A 19,765-nucleotide genomic window follows, 5' to 3' on the forward strand; every position below is an offset into this window, starting at 1 on the left:
GTGGTGGTGAAAGCTTTTTTTTCTTTTTTTTTTCTTTTTTTTTTTTGTGGTGGTAAAAAACAACTTTTAAAAGATTTGGTGTTAAAAACAAAACTCGTGTTTTTGCACGTGTGCATTTTACTTGCAAATTATTAATTATACTTGTAGTAGTAAACTCTTAAGTCTTCCGGATGATTTCAATGATGACAGTATTTTCCACATTCTTTCCTCTTTGGATAATCCTGGTTATGTTGTTGTTTGTTCCTCAGAATCCTCGTATGCATGAGTTTGTTTCTCGAAATGGTTCAAGTTCATCCCTTCGGCTTTCTTCCTCAAATTTGCAGCAGGTTAAGCAAGGCAATGTCATTCATTTCTACCATTGTAAGTCCATGTCATTAATGTCTATTCGAGTTCGTCCGAGTAAAACTTCTATCCAGACAGAGTTCCCCCAAGATTACTTCTAGGGAAGCAGAGACCTCTATTTCTACATCAGTTAAGTTTCATGGTGGATTGGAGCAATAGGCAGTGTCCACTTCAGAGTTCTTGTCAGCTTCCATTTTGCAATCCACGTATGCTCCGATTTTGCAATCGTATCAGAAGAAGGTTATCCCCTCTGTTACGATAGAGGTCTCTCACAATGTGAAATCCAGTGTAGCAATGTCCTCTACCTTTACTTCACTACGAGTATCCTGTGATGAGGAGTGGTAGACGGTGCCCATAATAGTGTCTCAGCCGGTTCCCATTTTGCAGCAGTCCTTAGGTGCTCCAGTGGCGCACAATAGTTCGGAGTGCATGAATGCCCTTTTTTGAAGTTGATAGTCATATGGAAGGGATGAATTCACAGGAGTTTGTGGGAAAAGTTTATGATTTAAGTTTTCATTTCGCCACTTTGCATTCCAATGCCGAGTCTTCGGGTCAACCATTTCGCCGTCACAGATCTATTTTTCATCCTCGATTTAGGAAGATGAGTTCTTTGGTGGACCAACCTAGATCAACTGCAGATTGCCACGTGGTTTGTGTGGGTACAAAGCGTGATCGTGGGCCTAGTGTGGATTTCAAGTACTCCAACTTGGCTCGAATAAAGTTTGCTCGTAAGTGTCTCTTTAGCGTTTTTGTGTTTGTTTTATGTATTTCTTTATTAGTACTCTTTGTCAAAAAAAAAAAAAAAAAAAAAAAAAAAAAAAAAAGAGCTCTTCAGTCTTAATTAAAATAATATGTAAAAGTGAAGAATATAAGTAGAAAACCATGGTTGATTTCTAGATCGATACACATGGGATATCTACACACTTGCATGCACGTTGACCTTTAAAATAAAAAAATATAAGGAAAAAAAGAGAAAAAACTATCCTAGATTGGATCTAGAATTTTAGTACGGAGTAGGTTTTCATATTAGAAATTCATTAAGTTTATTTCAAAAAAAAAAAAAAAAAAAAATCATTAAGTGTGTTCTTATTTTTATGACAATAGAATTCTAAGATTAATACAAGTACATTATTAATTAGGATTGTTTGTTAAAAAAAATTAAAAAAATCTGTAGTTAATTCTGATAAGAAAGGCCCAAGGAATATGGGCTCAAGTTTTGAGTCTACATTATTGGGCAATATATCATTATATTGATATGCAACAAGAAGATAACATACGCAATTAAGGATGAATACATAATTAATGCAAGCTTGAGTATACAAGCATTAAAAACATTCACGAAGTTATGTAAGGTGAAAAACCATTGCGGACAAATTGGTAAAGCTCTTGAGCTTTAGTACTATTGCCAATAAAAACACCATGGTAAAATCCTTTACCAAAATTACTAATGACATTCACACCTCGTTTCTCAAGAAATTTGAACACTTCCACTTGCCTGTCGAAAATAAAATCCCCATCACAACCTGCTATTGCAACCCGCCAACCCAAACCTCTAATATTGTCCAAATTTCTGGATCCGCCACCGAAGATCGGGTTAAAATATGGATTGTTCAAGTTAGCTCGAAGGGGCAGAGACAAATGCCACAAAAAATCAACCATTTTTTGTAAATTACCGTACTTGACACGATTCGGATTTGATCCTCCAAAGAACGGTTGGATTAGTACCAAACCTCGGATAACCAAGGGTTGAAGCTCACGGGTTAGAACAGACGCTCGTAATCCTACGTTGTAAGCAATGTTGCCCCCTACACTCTCCCCCATTAAAATGCACCTTGAAGCATCCCCATAATTACTCACCCACTCATCTTTGTTTTCTTTTACCCAATACAAGGCATCCAAAACGTCGTCGTAGGCAGCAGGAAGGCGATGCTCGGGAGCAAGCCGGTACTCAACGGAGACAACTAACACGTTAAGGTTATTCGCCGTGTTGGAAAGAAATGAGTCGACGCTAGGGGTGGCAGTGCTAAGGATAATGAACCCACCACCATGGGCGAAAACAATGATTGGAAGGTTAAAGTGTTCTTTTTTGTTGGGTAAGGAGAGCCGAATCCACGTTTTTTTAACAATGTTCAGAGGGACATCTCTAGAGAAGGCAATAGTAGAGGAAGTGTTGGGTGGAACGGTCGGGTAAAACTCCTTAATTCGAGTGATTGAGCCATCCGGATTCGGAATAATGTGGAAAAATGAGTAAGGATCAATTAGAGGAGGTTGAGCATTGGATAAAGAAATTTGGATTGATACAAAACTTGTAAATAGGAACAAGAATACTAGTAGTTTGGTTAGTTTTTTTCATTTTTTTTTAGTTTAGTATAAATTTTATGTTTGAATCTAAGGTAATTAAGTAAAGAAAGTTGAGAAATAAGTTAGTTACATTTCATTATTGCTCAACTGTGAAAGAGAATCAATCATTGAAAATGATGACATATGAGTTTGAAAAAAATACCATATAGCCATACTTGTTGACAGTAATGGGTCCATTTTGTTTGTTAAAGTTGCTTGTCATATTGTTAGGACTTGCGCCATTAATCACGGATTACATTAAAGTAGAATAGAGGATAAATATAATTTGTGTACCATTATTCGGAGTATAATGGACTCGGCGGTGATGAACAATGTATTGGAAATAAGAGAGTGCCTTTAAATAGGCTACTCTATATATACAAAGTATTGACTAGGTCTTAATTGGTTAAGTCCCGACATAGTGGTAAATACTAAGGGCTTATATATAATTGGTCACATATTCAAATCCTTTATCTTTATTTGTAATTTATAATGTTGTGGCTCATTCGAATAAATAAGATTGCATGCTATAAAGTGTTGTAAGTTGAGTAAGTGAAGATACTAAGGTAAGAACAGAAGAGGAATTTGGGTGACTAGATGAAACCTCCGTATTTAGTAGGTGTACCATCTAGGTTTTGCTTGAATTAAATTTTTAAATGTATTAGTAAGGATCAACGGTGCATATTGTTAGTTACTTAGATTTTTCTCTGATATGAACTTATACGGCCTTATGAAGCTTCATCTAGCCCATTTTGATACCCAAAAAAGAGGAACTAGTGATTTGAAGCTTTAAATAATCTATCCTAAAGCCTTACTCCAATAATTGCACTATTACCTTACATGGAATGTTTATTATGACTAATAAAACTATGAGCGATTCAAATCATATAAGCGAGATATATATTTTTTTAAAGGGTCATACAAGTTGTGAGTAATTAATACTTAGGTAATTGAATATGTTTTCTGTTATGAGTATCCTAGATCAAATAATTGAAAACAAATGCCCAAGTAATATGAATAATTCAGCAACTTTGCATAGACTAGTAGATTATTAGCCAGAAACCACACTAATGGACTCTATATGATTTGAAATATATATATGTGAGTCAAGACTTACTATAATAAGATAACATGCACAATTAAGAATGCATTTTCACATCAAGAAGTTACATAAGGTGAAAATACATTCCTTACAAATTGATAAAGCATTTGAGCTTTAGTAGCATCACCAATAAAAACACCATGGTAAAACCCTCTACTAAAATTACCAACAACATTCACCCCTCGTCTCTGAAGAAATTTAAACGCCTCCAATTGCCTGTAAAAAATGAAGTCCCCATCACAACCCGCAATTGCAATCCTCCAACCCAAACCTTTGATTCTATCCAAATTACACGATCCGCCACCGTACATAGGGTTAAAGTAAGGGTTGTTCCAATTAGCTCCAAGGGGTAGAGACATATGCCACAATAAATCATCCACTGCTTGAAAATTACCATCCTTATTACGACTTGATCCTCCAAAAAACGGTTGTATTAGAACCGAACCTCGGATAACCAACGGCCTTAGCTCGTTGGTTAGAACAGACGCTCGTAATCCTACGTTGTATACAATGTTGCCCCCTGCACTCTCGCCCATCAAAATGCACCTAGAAGCATCTCCATATTTTCTCACCCACTCGTCATTTTTTTCCTTCACCCAATACAAGGCATCCAAAACGTCGTCGTAGGCAGCAGGAAGGCGGTGCTCGGGGGCTAGCCGGTACTCAACCGAGACAACTAACACGTTAAGATTATTCGCTGTGTTTGAGAGAAATGAATCAAATTGAGGGGTGGCCGTGCTCAATAGAATGAACTGACCACCATGAGCGAAAACAACTATTGGAAGGTTATAGTTATCGGACTTGTTGGGTAAGTAGAGTCGAACCCACGTCTTTTTAACGGGGTTCAGAGGGACATCTCTAGAGAAAGCAATGTTAGAGGATGTGTTGGGTGGAACGGTCGGGTAATACTCTTTGATTCGAGTGATTGAGCCATCCGGGTTCGGAATTATGTGGAAAAATGCGTAAGGATCAATTAAGGGAGGTTGAGCATTGGATAAAGTAATTTGGATTGATACCAAACTTGTAATTAGGAACAAGAATACTAGTAGTTTTGTTGAGTTTTTCATTTTTTGTAGCTTAGCTTAGTACAAGTAGAGTATAATTTTTGTGTTTTGAATCTAAGCTAATAATAAGTAAAGAAAATTGAGAAAAGTTGGTTGCATTTCATTAATGCTCAAATGTGAGAGAATCAATTCAATTATCGAAAATGATGGGACATAAGTTTGAAAAATTCATCTTTGATGGCAGTATTGGGTCCATTGTGTTTGTTAAAGTTGTTTGTCACTTTTTGTGCTACACTTTAGAATTAAAATAGAATATATAGATAATTTTTGTACCGTTATTAAATGGGACTTCACTTAAATTAATGAGGAGCAAAAGGTACAGATATTCAATAACGAAGGTAAGAAAATACACTTCTCACAAATTCAAACAGCTTTTGAGATTTAGCGAGTTCAGTAACAAAAACACCATGGTAATCGCCTTTACTAAAATTACCAACGACATCTACGCCTCGTTTTTTTAAAAACATAAACACCTCTACTTGTTTGTCATAAAGTCGATCTCCATCACAACCCGCTATTGCAATCCGCCAACTCAACTCTTTAATTTTATCTAAATTACTTGACCCACATCCGAACATCGGGTCACAATATGGGTGGTTCCTAGTAACTCCAAGTGGTAGAGACAAATTCCACATAAGATCCGTTATCACCAAGGGTAAGCCAGCCGAATGGGGTAGTTTCAACTCAGATCCGGTACGATTTAACCCGCCAAAAAATGGTTGGATCAAAACCAAACCTTTAATAACCAACGGCTTAAGCTGATGGTTTAAAATAGACGCTCCTAATCCTACGTTGTAGGCAATGTTACCCCCTGCACTCTCCCCCATCAAAATACACCTTGTAACATCCGCATATTTGTTCACCCACACATCTTTTTTTTCTTTTACCCAATGCAAGGCCTCCAAAACGTCGTCGTAAGCCGCAGGGAGGCGGTGTTCGGGTGCGAGTCGGTACTCAACCGAGACAACCAACACGGTGAGGTTACTCGCCGTGTTGGAGAGAAACCAGTCGAAGTTAGGGGTGGCAGTGCTAAGAATAATAAACCCGCCACCGTGTGCATAGACTATGATCGGGAGGTTTACGAGGTCGGACTTGTTGGGTAAGTAGAGTCGAATCCACGTGTTTTTATCGTGGTTGAGAGGGACATCCCTAGAGAATGCAACAGAAGAAGTGTTGGGTGGTACGGTAGGATAGAATTCCTTAATTCGAGTGATCGAACCGTCAGGATTTGGAATAAGGTGGAGTAATTTGTAAGGATCAATGGTGGAATTTTGTGCTTGATTATGGATTGGTAGGATTGCTAATATTGTAAATAGGAGGAAGAATACAGGTAATTTTGTAGCATCCATTGTGATTTTGATTATGGTTGAAGGTAAGTAAAATAGTTGATTTAATAGCGAAATGTATGGTTTGGATAAGGTATAGCCAAAAAAAAGACTGTACTCTTATTGTCGTTGGTGTAATTACAGCTGTCCCAATTACTCGAAATTTTATTGGAAATATGTCATAATATTTTATTTAAGAGCCATTTGTTTAGAGTGATAAGAGATGGGATCAAGAGATAATTTCATAGCATTTTTCATTGTTTGCTTAGAAGGATTTGGATGTAATTATTCCACTTCTACGGAGTAATATTTCTATGCTACATTTTGTGTGTCACTTCATTTGATACACCTTGCATATATATAAGGATTGTTTGTGCTTTTTATTCAAAAAGTATGTAACAGTTAAAGTATATGTATTTAACCATTAAAAAAATAGAGGGAGTATGAGAGGAAGAAAAGGTACACAGTCACAATTGAACCTAATTTTATATACTTCATGGTTGAGTCCTAGCTTGTTGCATTTATATTGTACTTCACTGCTATTGTTCAAAATTTTGAATTTTCATAATAAACAAAATTAAGTATTAAACCATAAAATAGAAAGTAAATGAGTATTTTGTATATATTTCTTATAAATAAAAATTAAAAATAAAACTTATTGAATGATACTCGTAGCATACATTTGAAAAATGATCGCGACAAATATGACAAGTATGATACCCTTTAAAAATCATCTCTTGATGCTATAATCTATAAGTATGAAACCTATGGCCACACTGTCTCAAAATTTACCATATCACTGGTCTAAACTCTTTAATTTACTTGTAGAATGAAAAAATTAATTAAAATCCATTATTAAGAAATTAATTAAAATCCATCATTATGAAATTGATTATTTTCTTTTTGGGTGCTAGAATGAAAAAATTAATTAAAATCCATCATTATGAAATTGATTTATTTTCTTTTTGGGTGCTAGAATGAAGAACATTACATATTTCCTAGAGATTCCTCCAACACACCAAATAACATCTTACGCTTGCTAGAATCAGATGCAAAAACACCATGATGACCACCTTCACTAAACATGGATTTCACAATTACTCCCTTTTCCTCCAACATTTTCACTAACCCTACTTGTCGATCAAGAAGCGGGTCACCATCACAACCCACTACCATGACCCGCCAACCCAGATCTCTAACTTGACCTAATTTCTCGGATCCTCCATGGGTTATCGGATTACAAAACTCATGCCCACGGTCAGCCCCAACGGGCAAAGCAAGGCTCCACACTAAATCATTGCCCACGAGGGGCAAATACGGGTCATTAACTAATCGAAGCTCGGACCCAGTTCTATTGAGCCCGCCAAAGAACGGTTGGATCAAGACCAAATCTGTTATAGTCAACGGCCTCAAATCGTTGACCTGATCTAAAGCCTTCAAAGCAGCATAGTACACAATGTTAGCCCCTGCACTCTGCCCCATCATAACACACCTTGAAAAATTACCATACTTTTTTACCCATTCATCTTTACCATCTTTCACCCAGAGTAAAGCTTCCAAAACGTCGTCGTATCCTGCTGGGAGACGCGACTCAGGAGCGAGTCGATACTCGACCGCGACGACCAGAACACCGAGTTGACTCGCTAACTCGGAGCAAAAATTGTGAAAAACAGGGGAGGCTGCACTGTAGAGGATGAACCCCCCACCATGAACAAACACCACAATAGGTAACTTATTAGCGATCGGGTTCGAGCTGTCGATAGCGGTTCGAGGAAGGAAGATTCGAACCCAAGTTTTATTACTTGGGTTCAAAGGAACATCTTTGGAGAGTGCAGGAGATGTGTCAATGGAGGGTGAAATGGCCGGAAAAAATTCCTGGAGACGTGTGATTGAACCATCTGGATTTGGGATTATATGAAGTTGTTGATAAGGATCAATAATTTGATCATATTTTGACATTTTGTTGTTGAATTTTTGACGTTGATTGCGATAATAATGAATTATAAACAGAGAAATGAGGAGTAAAATGGCATATATTAGTTTTGATTTTGTTTTGAATTGTCTCATATTATATGGTTTTGGCAATATGGTCATATATTGATTTTTTTTTACCAAATACCAAGATAGGTGGTATAACATGAACGTGAAAGAATAGTTGACTACGATCAAGTTCACAAGTTGACATTATTCTAATGAGTGGTTAGTAATTAATTTAGCAACCAAAATAAGCTTGTATCTATTGGACTATATGTTCTTTCTATTCATTGAGAAGTCAACTAATGCACAATCCATATTAAACTAAATTAGTTTAAGCAAAGTATTACATTTTTCGTGTTTTAAAATCTAATTAAGCATAATATATAGCTTTCAATATTAGGTGCGGGTGAAAATTAGTTTAACTTATGGAGGAATATAAGGGGATTATTAGCCTAAATAAGTTTTATTCCAAAACCATTGACAATGAAAGAAGAAACTCACTCAACTAACGGTGATTATTTTTCATTTCTTCCAAGTACTTTAAAATAATTATTTCTATGATTTAGGACACTTAGCATGTTACATATAGTTTATTATTGGATAAAATGTACAATAACAGTATGAAGAATTGAGCTAAGAAATTATCATTGATCACTAAAAGGAAAATAAATTGTTTACAAATTCAAACAATTCTTTTGTCCTAGGAGGATCGGATAAAAACATACCATGATGACCACCTTTATCAAACAAAGACCTTACATTCACTCCTTTACTCTCCAACAATTTAACCAACTTAACATTCCGATCAAAAAGCGGGTCACCGTCACAACCCGTCACCCCAATTTTCCAACCCAAATCCCGAACCCAATCCCATAACTTCAACCCATCACCTACAAACGGGTCACAATACTCGTGACTCCGGTTCGACCCGATGGGCAAAGATAGGTCCCACAACAAATCATTAACAACTAAAGACAAGGCTTCATCATTAACCAACCTAATCTCGGATTTAGTACGCTCAACACCACCAAAATACGGTTGGATTAAAATCAATCCCTTAATAATCAACGGCTTAAAATCATCGATCTGATTAGCTACCTTTAATCCAACATGATAGAGTATATTACCCCCTGCACTCTCACCCATCATAACACATCTCGTTAAATCCCCGTAATTTTTTATCCACTCATCTTTACCTTCTTTAACCCAAGTCAAAGTCTCCAAAACGTCGTCGTATTGAGCAGGGTGCGAGTCTGTACTCGACTGAAACGACTAACGCGCCGAGTTGACTCGCTGATTCAGAACAGAACTCGTGAACAATAGGGGTGGCTACACTGCAGAGGACGAATCCACCTCCATGAACAAAAACTAGTATTGGGAGTTTCTTTGGGATTTTTTCGTGAGTCGAAACGTTTTTTGGAAGGAAGATTCGAACCGAGGTGTTGTGATCTGAGTTTAGAACGACGCCTTTGGAGAGAGAAGGAGCGGAGGTGTCAGTAGTGGAAGGAGGGACGGTGGTGTAGAACTCGGGGAGGCGTGTGAGTGTGCCGACGGAGTTTTGGATGATGTGGAGGCGTTTATAAGGATCTATTGGGTTTGAATCTGATAGATGTGACATTATTTTTTTGGAACAGAAATAATTGTTGGACGGAGAGGTAGATAAGTACGAGGAATATTAAGACTGTGGTTGCAGTGGCGGTGGAAACAGTGGTGGTGAGACATCCTTTGTATAGAGATCTAAAATCAAAGTATGGAGTACTAAATAATATAAATGTCATTTGAGAACTTTTTTTTTTTTTTTTTTTTTTTTAAAGAATGTCATTTGAGAACTTAAAAGACCAAATCACCCTCTAAGTTTGACCTTAATCTACTTCTTCCTATCTTCCCATGATCCCATCTTCTTCCTAAAACAAGGGTAGTACAATACGATATATTTGGTGTTAGGCAATTTGATTTAATCATTTAATTGGAAACTTGATGCCATTGGGAAGCTTAAACAGGCTTCAGAAATGGATGATGATTATAGAGTTAATCATTAAAAAAAAAAAAAAAAAAAAGCCAAGTTGCTAAGTGAGTACGTGTTATTTTAATATATTTTTACTATCTCCATTGTATATTACTTGCAACAAAGGAATATTTTATATCTCACAAATAATACCTTTTTGTTGCGAGTAATATGAAACGGAGGTAGCATTAATTACGTGTTTGATATAAATCATGAAATAGTATGAAGCTTTTGACTTAGATGAAAAATAATACAAGTAATTGTTACTCTACAAAATGCATATATGAGGTTTGTAAAATTGTACAATAAAAAATGATAAATGACTTAGAATTTCAATTACAATAGAAATTACATCAGTCTTTGTTGTTTTCATTCAAATGATACTTATTTTGGACAAATAAATCACTAAAAATTAGAGAGAAAAAAGCCTTTAACAAAATCCAGCAATTCATCTGCCTTATACTTAGATGGACTACCCACAAACATCCCATGCTCACCACCTTCACGAAAATTAGACTTAACATCCAACCCTCTCTTCTCCATCAATTTCACCAACTCTACACTCCGATCAAAAAGTGGGTCACCATCACAACTCACCACCCAAATCCGCCACCCTAACTCTCGAACCCGATCCAATAAACTCGAACCAGCATCTTTAACCGGGTCACTATACTCATGACTCCGGTCAACCCCAATCGGCAAAGAGGCTTCTCAACACAAGTTGTTACTGTAATACCCCAAATTTGACCAACCAAGTGGCAGCTGTGCGGAGGCCCCTAGCTGAAGTAATGCCAAACACGATGCATCGTTGGTGCATATGGCATATCATGAGCAAGATTCCTGAGAAACTTGGCAAGTGTGCACGGTAAGTGGCTTATGCAATTATAACTTCAATGGTGATATTCCTCTTGCCTTATAAATTTGCTATGTTCTTGCCTTGCTTATTTGCTATATTTGCTGTATATATGATTTTTTTTTTTATTAATCATGTAATATGCATCCCTGTCAATTCAAATTTCTGATTGTGTGTTGTTGGTAAGTAGATAATTTTGTAGCAGAATAGTTTCTATGTTGAATACAGATAATAATTGCAATGCTTGAGTGCATCTTATTCTGTTGGAGGTCTTGCCCTGCTTGCTATGTTCCTGCCCTGCTTTAATGTTGTTACTTATTTTGTTATCAGACTAATGTGTGTTTTTCAGTGTTAGATAGTTCTTAATGCTACCGGTTGTTCTGCTATCATTCATTTTAATGTTGTTACATTTATTTTGTCCGTTGGAGTCCAAGCTTAGGCACAATATTGAGTTATGACTTCAGATATTAGGGGAGACAATGTTGTGCATGTCTAGATTGTCAAATTTTGCTTTATTCCTTCAGAATTGTTCACTAAGGACTGGACTTTTGAGGAAATCTTGTCTCAAGGCAAGGATTAATTATTTTGTTATGCTTGTATTGAGTTTAGGAGTTTGGGAATCCATGACAATTACAAGTTACAATATACGGAGTACTTTCAAATTGCAAGAAGTTACTGATGCCTTATTGATCCAGGCAGAGTAATAATAATTACTGATTTTGCTAACTTTTTCCTTAACTGGTTATATGTAATTTGTAGATGTTGAACTCTAATCTAACCTGTTAATCTTCTGTCATAAACATGTTGCTCAATTTTGTCTAGTTACCAAGAGTTCATCAACCCCCTGAAAGAGGTGGTGTATGAGAGCTTTGACCCTGAGGAGTTCCATACCCGATGGGCATAGTTTATAGCTGAGTATAAGTTGGAGGACAATGAATGGCTACAGAGCCTACAAAAAGAGAGTCATATGTGGGTGCCTGCGTACATGAAGGAGTTTTTTTGGGCTGGTATGAAGACCACACAAAGGGTGGAGAGCATCAATCGGTTTTTTGATGGCTATGTTAACTGCAAAACCAAACTACATGAGTTTCCTCAAAAGTATTGCATGGCCTTGGATCAACGCGTTCGAGATAAAGTGAGTGCAGATGAGCGTTGCTCGAAGTACCTTAGGAGGTTGGTAAGTGGCTTCAAAGTTGAAAAAATATTCCAAAAGTTATACACGGACAACAAGTTTGAAGAAGTTCAAACGGAATGGTCGAGAATGATGTATTGCAACGTCCGAGGAGAGAAGGTTTTGTCTGAAAACCTTATTCAGTATTCGGTGATCGATCGTGTATGGATAGTACCTCCCGGTGCTAGTGAGGATGTCATTGCAGATAGGCGAAGAATCTACAATGTTACTTTCTTTCCAATGACAAAGGAGGTGCAATGTGATTGTAGTTCGAGACAAGTGGCATACTTTGCAAACACTGTATTAGGATTCTTGATGAAAACTTGGTTGAAGATCTGCCGGAAAAGTACATTGTAGCCCGTCGACGAAAGGACATACCCTGGAAGCACACTAGGGTGATGGTAGCCTACCATGATCCAGGCGACACGGACAATGTGAAGAGATTCAACAAAATGATGGGAAAATTCGAGCCCTTATGTGAAACAGCTGCCATGGTGAACAATCAAATAGTACATATGGTAATTGAAGCACTATTGAAGCTTTAAATAGTTGTAAATTAGTGTAGGGACAAGAAGAGTCAGGAACATGTTCCTGTAGTTAGTACACTGTCATCGGCCGGTGAAGGCAAAACAATTTCCTCAGTTAGGAACCCTGCTCCTACTGCTACTGTAGAGCCTGGAGACCCCTGTTCACCTGCCATGGACCTTGTTATCAAAGACCCTATAATTAAGAAAAGGAAAAGGGGCAGGCCTAAGGGTTCAAGGCACAAATCGTTAGTTGAAACTGGCTACAAGAAAACCAACAAGAATAAGAAGCCTAGTCCTGTAAGATTTATGCTTTCGTTCAATATTAAAGGCTCTGACTGCTTATCCTTTTATTATTTTATTCTCTCTCTGACTGCTGTTTGGATATCATATAGGATGCAGGAAATGGTATTGAGGAGGATGAACATGCACCTAAGGGGAAGGGACTAGGAAAGGCAGGAATGTCAGAACTAGTTAACGAAAAGGGAAAGGCAGAACCAGCAGGTATGGGAAAGGGAAAGGCAGAACCAGGTAAGGGAAAAGGAGAGGCAGGAACAGGTAAGGGAAAGGGAAATGCACAAACAAGTCAGGGAAAGGGAAATGCACAAACAATTAAGGTAAAGGGAAAGGCCAATACTTCTTTGGGGAAGACAAATCAATCTAAGGGGAAGGGCATTCCAATTAAGGGGAAGGCGAATACGTCTTCTCGGAAGCTACCTATAAGTATGAATACTATATTAATGTCATTCTACTTCACTGATTTTTTATATCACATTTAACACATCGCACCTCACAGGTTAAGCAGAAACGTCTTGATGAACTAATGGCTGATGCGTGACCATTTAAGTTTGCTTCAGCGAAGGTACTATCATTTTACTTGAATATTAGTGTGATTGCTGATTCCATATTGGTTGCGTTAAATTAATATACAGCTGGGTTATAGTTCGGATTTTTCCCTACTCATGTATGCAGACTCTAATTATGATTAAATATGAAGACTCGGAGCATATGAAGAAACAGATATAGCTTGTTGTTATGGGAGCATATGAATACTGCATATTGTTTGAGCCTCTTTTATGATTTGTATCAAGACTTATTTGTTTGGAAACATATATAGCTTGTTGTTACTAGTGGATGAAGACCGCGTATTGTTTGAGCCTCTTTTATGGTTTGTATCAGGACTTTTTTGTTTGGAAATTTCAGTATGCCATTTGTCTTGGTAAATGCATATCTAAAGCAAGATGTAAAAGACTACCAAATCCCATCTCACAAACCCAATGTCTTCTTCTGTCATCAAATTTCTGACATATGTGCCCAAATGACTTGATGCGGCAATTCATGTTAGGAGGCTGCCAATGAAATTACGTTCCTATCCCACATCCACTGACCACTGAATCAACAAGCAAACTTACACGACTTCTGGCCTTTGAATGTTTAGCCATCACCTCCGTTCTACCTTTGACAGTCCCTCCATAACTTAATCTGTCATCCTAAGCACACATAAAACCAGTAACTTAATTCATGCATAAACCTTAATCATGCAAAAACACCAATTTCACACACATAGAATTCCATATTGTTGTACCTTAAACAATTCTGGATACAAATGCATGGTCTTCTGCTCACATACCTTACTCTTCTTACTGAGCCCATACCCCTCTTCTTCATCTTTAGCCCTAACCTTCATAACCACAACATACCAAAACATAAAACCATAATTCAAAACATAATCACATCCCCACCCTAAAGAATATATTTAAAAAAAAACCCTCACCATTGTACGTTTACGCTTACCATTCCCCGCTGACATTTTCATAATCCTGTCAAGAACAAATATATCAAATTCGATGTATTAACTACATTACACACAATACTCAATCTACCCACAATAATCAATCATTACAAATCGAAACTCGATACAATTTCACACCATAACACAATATCACATAGATAGAACGAATAATGAGCACCAATGAATGCATAATTCACCTCATTCCATCAAATGAACATTTCAACAGCATAATTCACCTCATTTAATCAACTGAACATTCCAGAGCAGCATAATTGCATGCATCTACATCCAATTAATATTACCCTAACAAACATAGTCGCAATAATTCCATTATTTAATTCTATATAATCGCAATAATTCCATTGTTTAATTCCAGATAATATAACCATTTATAATACGCTAATTCCATAAATTAACAATTAAAGTTGAAGTAATACCATTTTTACCTTTGGTTTTGCATCTGCAACCCTAAAAAATCTGAACTGGAACTGCAACCCTTAACAATCCTCGCCGAAATAATTCTGTCAATTAAAACAATCGATGTACTGAACACTGACCCTCAATCCTAAAACAGTCGAAAAAACAAGAAGCCAGTTCGGATTGAGAAAAAACAAGAAGCCAGTTCGAATTGAAATTGATTAAAAAATAACCTAGATACACCAAGAATTCGAGTTGGACCTCTTCGAGTTGAGTTTCGCCCAGAGTTCGAGTTGGAGCTCTTCGACTTGAGATTCAAAGAATTCGAGTTGAAAACCCAGAATTCGTGCTTTCTTCGAATTTGGTTTCTTCGACTTGAGTTTCTCCCAGATTTCGAGTTGTTTTTTTTAACCCATGAAAATTAATAAACGTTGAAGTTTAATGGCGTCAACTGTGAGATACCCACAAGTAATACAACTGGCAAACCAACTAAAACACGTAAGAATAATGAGGCCACATCACACATCCAGCAAATGACTTATATTAGGTGGAATGTCGGTTCTACCCCCATGAGAAACAAAACCTGTTTCTCACAATGAGGAACAGGGAATTCTTCAAGTTAGGGTGTGCGGCACTGGTAACAACAAAGCCGCTGCCATGAACGTACACTATAATAGGATGTTTCTTCCTAGGAGAATATGACGACGAGTAGAGGAAAACTTGGGGTAAGAAGACTCGAACCCAAGTCGATTTTTCAGAGTTGAGAGTTACATCTTTTGAAAAAGAAGGAGAATCGTGGTCATCGGTGGAAGGAGGGACGGTAGGGTAAATGTCAAAGGGACGAGTGAAGGTTCCATCAAGGTTTGGGGTAACGAGGAGGGTTTCTTTAAGTTTTGGGATTATTTTGTTAGTTTCAGTCATTTTAAAGTAATAATTAAAATAAAATGAGAAGAATAGATGTAGTATTAATTATTGGTAAATGATGTAAATGACTATTGAGAAATGATTTGGTGGTTTTTTTTTAATAATATAGTGGGAGATTGGGTGATCGTTTTTTGTTCCCCAAGGTTCTATTCATGTGATATGGAGGCAAGAATTCAAATGGGGTAAGGCCTTCTTTAGCGGGCGTAGAAATTTCAAATGATAAATTACTTCATATATTAGTACAATTTGATTTCAAAAACTTATTCTTGTGAAAATTAGATCAACTTAGGCAAAATACACCATAGCTAAATAGTTTCTACTCATGTTCATAGACTAATTGTAGAGCGAATCATGCGTTTCAATCATTGAGGTTTCTTAGGCCTTAATAACTCGAGTGAGGATTCTAATAATGTTCGTTGGTATTACCTTGGTATCAAGACGGTATCATTTTAATACCAACACAGAATTATTTTGATACCACTAATTAAAATATTTTACATTTGTTGATACCGTTAACTTGTACTGTATTTTGGTATCATAATTATACCAATAGACGTTACAATCCTTTAGAACTCAAGCTATTTGAACCCAAGAAATTCTCGCATTAGAGATCTAAATAGGCATTAAAAAAACGAACAAATAATAAAGGACTTGTTTGTCTTATTATCTTTTATGTGCATGCAGGTGATGGATTGATAACACAAGTGGTTGTAGAATGATGTAGGCATATGGATTTGAGTGTATGACTAAGTGGGAGCCCCAATATCTCAAATAGAGATGCATTTTTTGTATCTCAAAATGGTACTATTGTAAATAAAAAGAAAAGTATGAATTTTTAATATTTTTTTGTCCTTTTCTTCTTCTTACTGCTCATCTTCTCCATCCTCTATCTTCTTCATGCTTTCTCTCCATCTTCATCTCCATTCTCCATCTTCTTCATACTTTCCTCCATCTCCATCCTCCATCTTCTTCATGCTTTCACCACAAGCCGTCGAATTAAACTAAAACCCTAATAGAAAAGGGAAAAAAGAAGGGTATGTTTAAACCTTAAGGGAAAGGTTGTGTCTTTCTCCATTGAAGACTTTCGCCATGTTCGATTTACCCATTGAAGTTTCTTAAAATCTCCATTAAAGTTTTTCAGTTCTCCGTTGAAAACTTCTGATTTTGTTTAAAAATAGAGGTTTTTTTAGACAAAATTACAACATTAACCTTATTATTAATTTGTAAAAAGACCATATTGCCCTATTGAGATGGTTCAATGTAATCCAAGTTTATATACATGAATTTTCTCAATGACTAAGGCTAAATAAATATCATATGAGGCAATGAAGTATGCGTGGGCTATATTATTGGGCCAATATAGATTTGACTTTTGAGTGGGTCCAAGAAAAGATATTTACCAAAACGTGGGCTGGGCTTGGTCTTCAAGCAAAAAACAATAGACATACTTCGTATATATACTTATAAAAAGGGTTGGGAATTAGAGTAATGCAAAGTATAATCCTTTTATACTCCCCCCGCCTGCAATTATCTACAACATTTACCTAAAATAGGTGCTCTATATTATTTGCAACAAATTTTTTTCTTTCCTTTTTAGGTAATATTTAACTATTAATTACCCACTATTACCCACTTTTTTGGTTAGTGGTCCCCTCCACCACCTATTACCCACTACCTAAAACCCACTACAAATATTTGTGTTCACACTACAAATACCAAATATACCCTTATTTTTCAACACTTAAATGTTTAGTTTATATATATCATCATATGGGTAATTTTGTATTTTTACCATTCTCTCTCATTAATTAAAACCACCAAAACTCAATTAACACTCCCCTAAAAGTTTTGCCTAGGAGTCCAAAATATTGTCCTTTGTTGCAGATAACCTCGGGCGGAGGGAGTATATTATTCTCGTTTCATATTATTTATAATTTTGAAATATTTTATGTCTCATAAATAATATTTTAAAGTTGCAAATAATGTGAAACGAAGGTAATAATTTGGGTTAAAAATATTAATTAATTCATATACATCGTGTGTAATTAAAACTTTTATGTGTACGTAAATTAAGTATGCGAAGGTAGTGTTCCCTTTGCCACTCTAAAATTACCCCATCCAAGTATTGTAACTACGTTAGAGAGAGAGTGGAAGAGATACGACGAGAATAAAAGTAATGTATGTGAAAAGTTGTAGTCCTTTATTTTTGCTTACATAAAATGATACTTATCTAAAGACAAATAAATAAATCACTAATAACTTTTTTTTTTTTTTTTTTTTTATAGCAAAAATCACCAAGAATTTAAGAGAAAAAGCCTTTAACAAAATCCAACAATTCATCTGCCTTAAATTTAGAAGGATGACCCACAAACATCCCATGCTGACCACCTTCACGAAGCTTAGACTTAACTTTCAACCCTCTCTTCTCCATCAACTTCACCAACTCCACACTCCGATCAAAAAGCGGGTCGCCATCACAACTCACCACCCAAACCCGCCAACCCAACTCTCGAACCCGATCCAATAAACTAGAACCACCATCTTTAACAGGGTCACAATACTCATGACCCCGGTTTGCCCCAATCGGCAAAGAGATTTCCCAACACAAATCACTAATTTCAAGTTTCAAAACAGGATCATTTTCCGAACGGAGCTCGGACTCGGTTCGTTTCAAACCGCTAAAATACGGTTGGATCAAAATCAAACCCTTTATCATCAACGGTTTTAATTCATCCACTCGAGCTGCGGCCATTAGTCCAGTATGATAAACTATATTACCTCCTGCACTGTCACCCATCATAACACAACTCGATAAGTCACCGTACTCTTGTATCCACTCATCCTTGCCCTCTTTCACCCATTTCAAAGCCTCCAGAACATCGTCGTACGCTGCAGGAAGACGATGCTCAGGGGCGAGCCTGTACTCAACCGAGACAACCAGCGCAGCGAGCTGGCTTGCTGCGTAAGAGCAGAAATCATGGAAGTTCGGGTGTGCGGCACTAGCAACAACAAAGCCACCGCCATGAACGTACACTATAATAGGACTTTTCTTCTTTGAAGAAGAGGAGGATGATGAGTTAAGGAAAAGTCGAGGCAAGAAAACTCGAACCCAAGTCGATTTTTCGGAGTTGAGAGTTACATCTTTTGAAAGAGAAGGAGAATCGGGGTCATCGGTGGAAGGAGGGACGGTAGGGTAGATGTCAAAGGGACGAGTGAAGGTTCCATCAGGGTTTGGGGTAATAAGGAGGGTTTCTTTGAGGTTTGGGATTTTGCTAATTTCTGTCATTTTTTTGAATTAAATTGAGAAGAATATACGTGGTAAGGTAATAATTGTTGGTAAATTACCTAATAAATGTTATGTTTTGTGTGTATAGTGTAATGTTTTTTTTTGGTTATAAAGGGGTGAGTTTAAATAGGATGAGTTATGAGAAATGATATCGTGAGCTTTTTTATAATAGTGGGAGATTAGGTGATCACTTGCTCCCCAAGGCTTAATAAGTCATGTGATATGGAGGTAAGATCTTGTTTGGCGGGCGCTGAAAGTTCCGATAATATTTTATATTCATTGGTTAACACAATTAGATCTCGAAAAGTATTTACTTATTACTTTATTTTTATCGGTGGTTGAGGTACACCATGTCATGGATTGAAGCTAGGAGCCTTGTACTTCGTTTAAACAAGATCCAAAGATTAGAAAAGCAGCTAACAAAACTGTGATGAAATGGCCAGATTGTGTGCATCTACCAGTAGAAAGACTCCATCCAGAAAACAACTTTGAAGGCCCAAATTGTGTGTAAATTTCAATATCTTTGATCCAACCTTCATTTTTTTTTTTTTTTTTTTTTTCAAAAATTGTTTTGACCTTATTGCCGTTGTCTTCTTAATTTCAATCTATCCTTGTTTTTTTTTTTTTTTTTTTTTTTTTTTTT

The 19,765-nt window shown here is 36.6% G+C and overlaps 5 protein-coding genes and 1 pseudogene across 5 annotated transcripts; all 6 read right to left on the bottom strand.

Annotated features, from left to right (window-relative positions):
* Positions 1-1,500: 1,500 nt before the first annotated feature.
* On the bottom strand, positions 1,501-2,682 carry LOC110697147 (probable carboxylesterase 120; the record flags this gene model as incomplete). The annotated part of the gene is made up of 1 exon (XM_021874492.1): positions 1,501-2,682. A coding segment is annotated over one exon (1,005 nt), but the record flags the coding sequence as incomplete, so codon positions are not given.
* Positions 2,683-3,696: 1,014 nt separating this feature from the next.
* Positions 3,697-4,987, bottom strand: LOC110697148 (probable carboxylesterase 120). The gene has a single exon (XM_021874493.1). It carries the CDS (start codon positions 4,849-4,851, stop codon positions 3,841-3,843), a length of 1,011 nt encoding a protein of 336 aa, XP_021730185.1. The 5' UTR covers positions 4,852-4,987; the 3' UTR covers positions 3,697-3,840.
* A 130-nt stretch (positions 4,988-5,117) lies between these two features.
* Positions 5,118-6,197, bottom strand: LOC110697363 (probable carboxylesterase 120). Its single transcript, XM_021874744.1, has one exon. It carries the CDS (start codon positions 6,195-6,197, stop codon positions 5,175-5,177), a length of 1,023 nt encoding a protein of 340 aa, XP_021730436.1. The 3' UTR covers positions 5,118-5,174.
* Positions 6,198-7,089: 892 nt separating this feature from the next.
* On the bottom strand, positions 7,090-8,282 carry LOC110697414 (carboxylesterase 1-like). The gene has a single exon (XM_021874790.1). The coding sequence runs from the start codon at positions 8,265-8,267 to the stop codon at positions 7,161-7,163; it is 1,107 nt and encodes a 368-aa protein (XP_021730482.1). The 5' UTR covers positions 8,268-8,282; the 3' UTR covers positions 7,090-7,160.
* A 439-nt stretch (positions 8,283-8,721) lies between these two features.
* LOC110697149 lies at positions 8,722-10,194 on the bottom strand (annotated as a pseudogene).
* A 7,823-nt stretch (positions 10,195-18,017) lies between these two features.
* Positions 18,018-19,229, bottom strand: LOC110697150 (carboxylesterase 1-like). Its single transcript, XM_021874494.1, has one exon. It carries the CDS (start codon positions 19,120-19,122, stop codon positions 18,139-18,141), a length of 984 nt encoding a protein of 327 aa, XP_021730186.1. The 5' UTR covers positions 19,123-19,229; the 3' UTR covers positions 18,018-18,138.
* Positions 19,230-19,765: the final 536 nt, after the last annotated feature.

This window comes from Chenopodium quinoa, unplaced genomic scaffold (genome assembly GCF_001683475.1).
Source record: "Chenopodium quinoa cultivar QQ74 unplaced genomic scaffold, ASM168347v1, whole genome shotgun sequence".
Classification (NCBI taxonomy): Eukaryota; Viridiplantae; Streptophyta; class Magnoliopsida; order Caryophyllales; family Amaranthaceae; genus Chenopodium; species Chenopodium quinoa.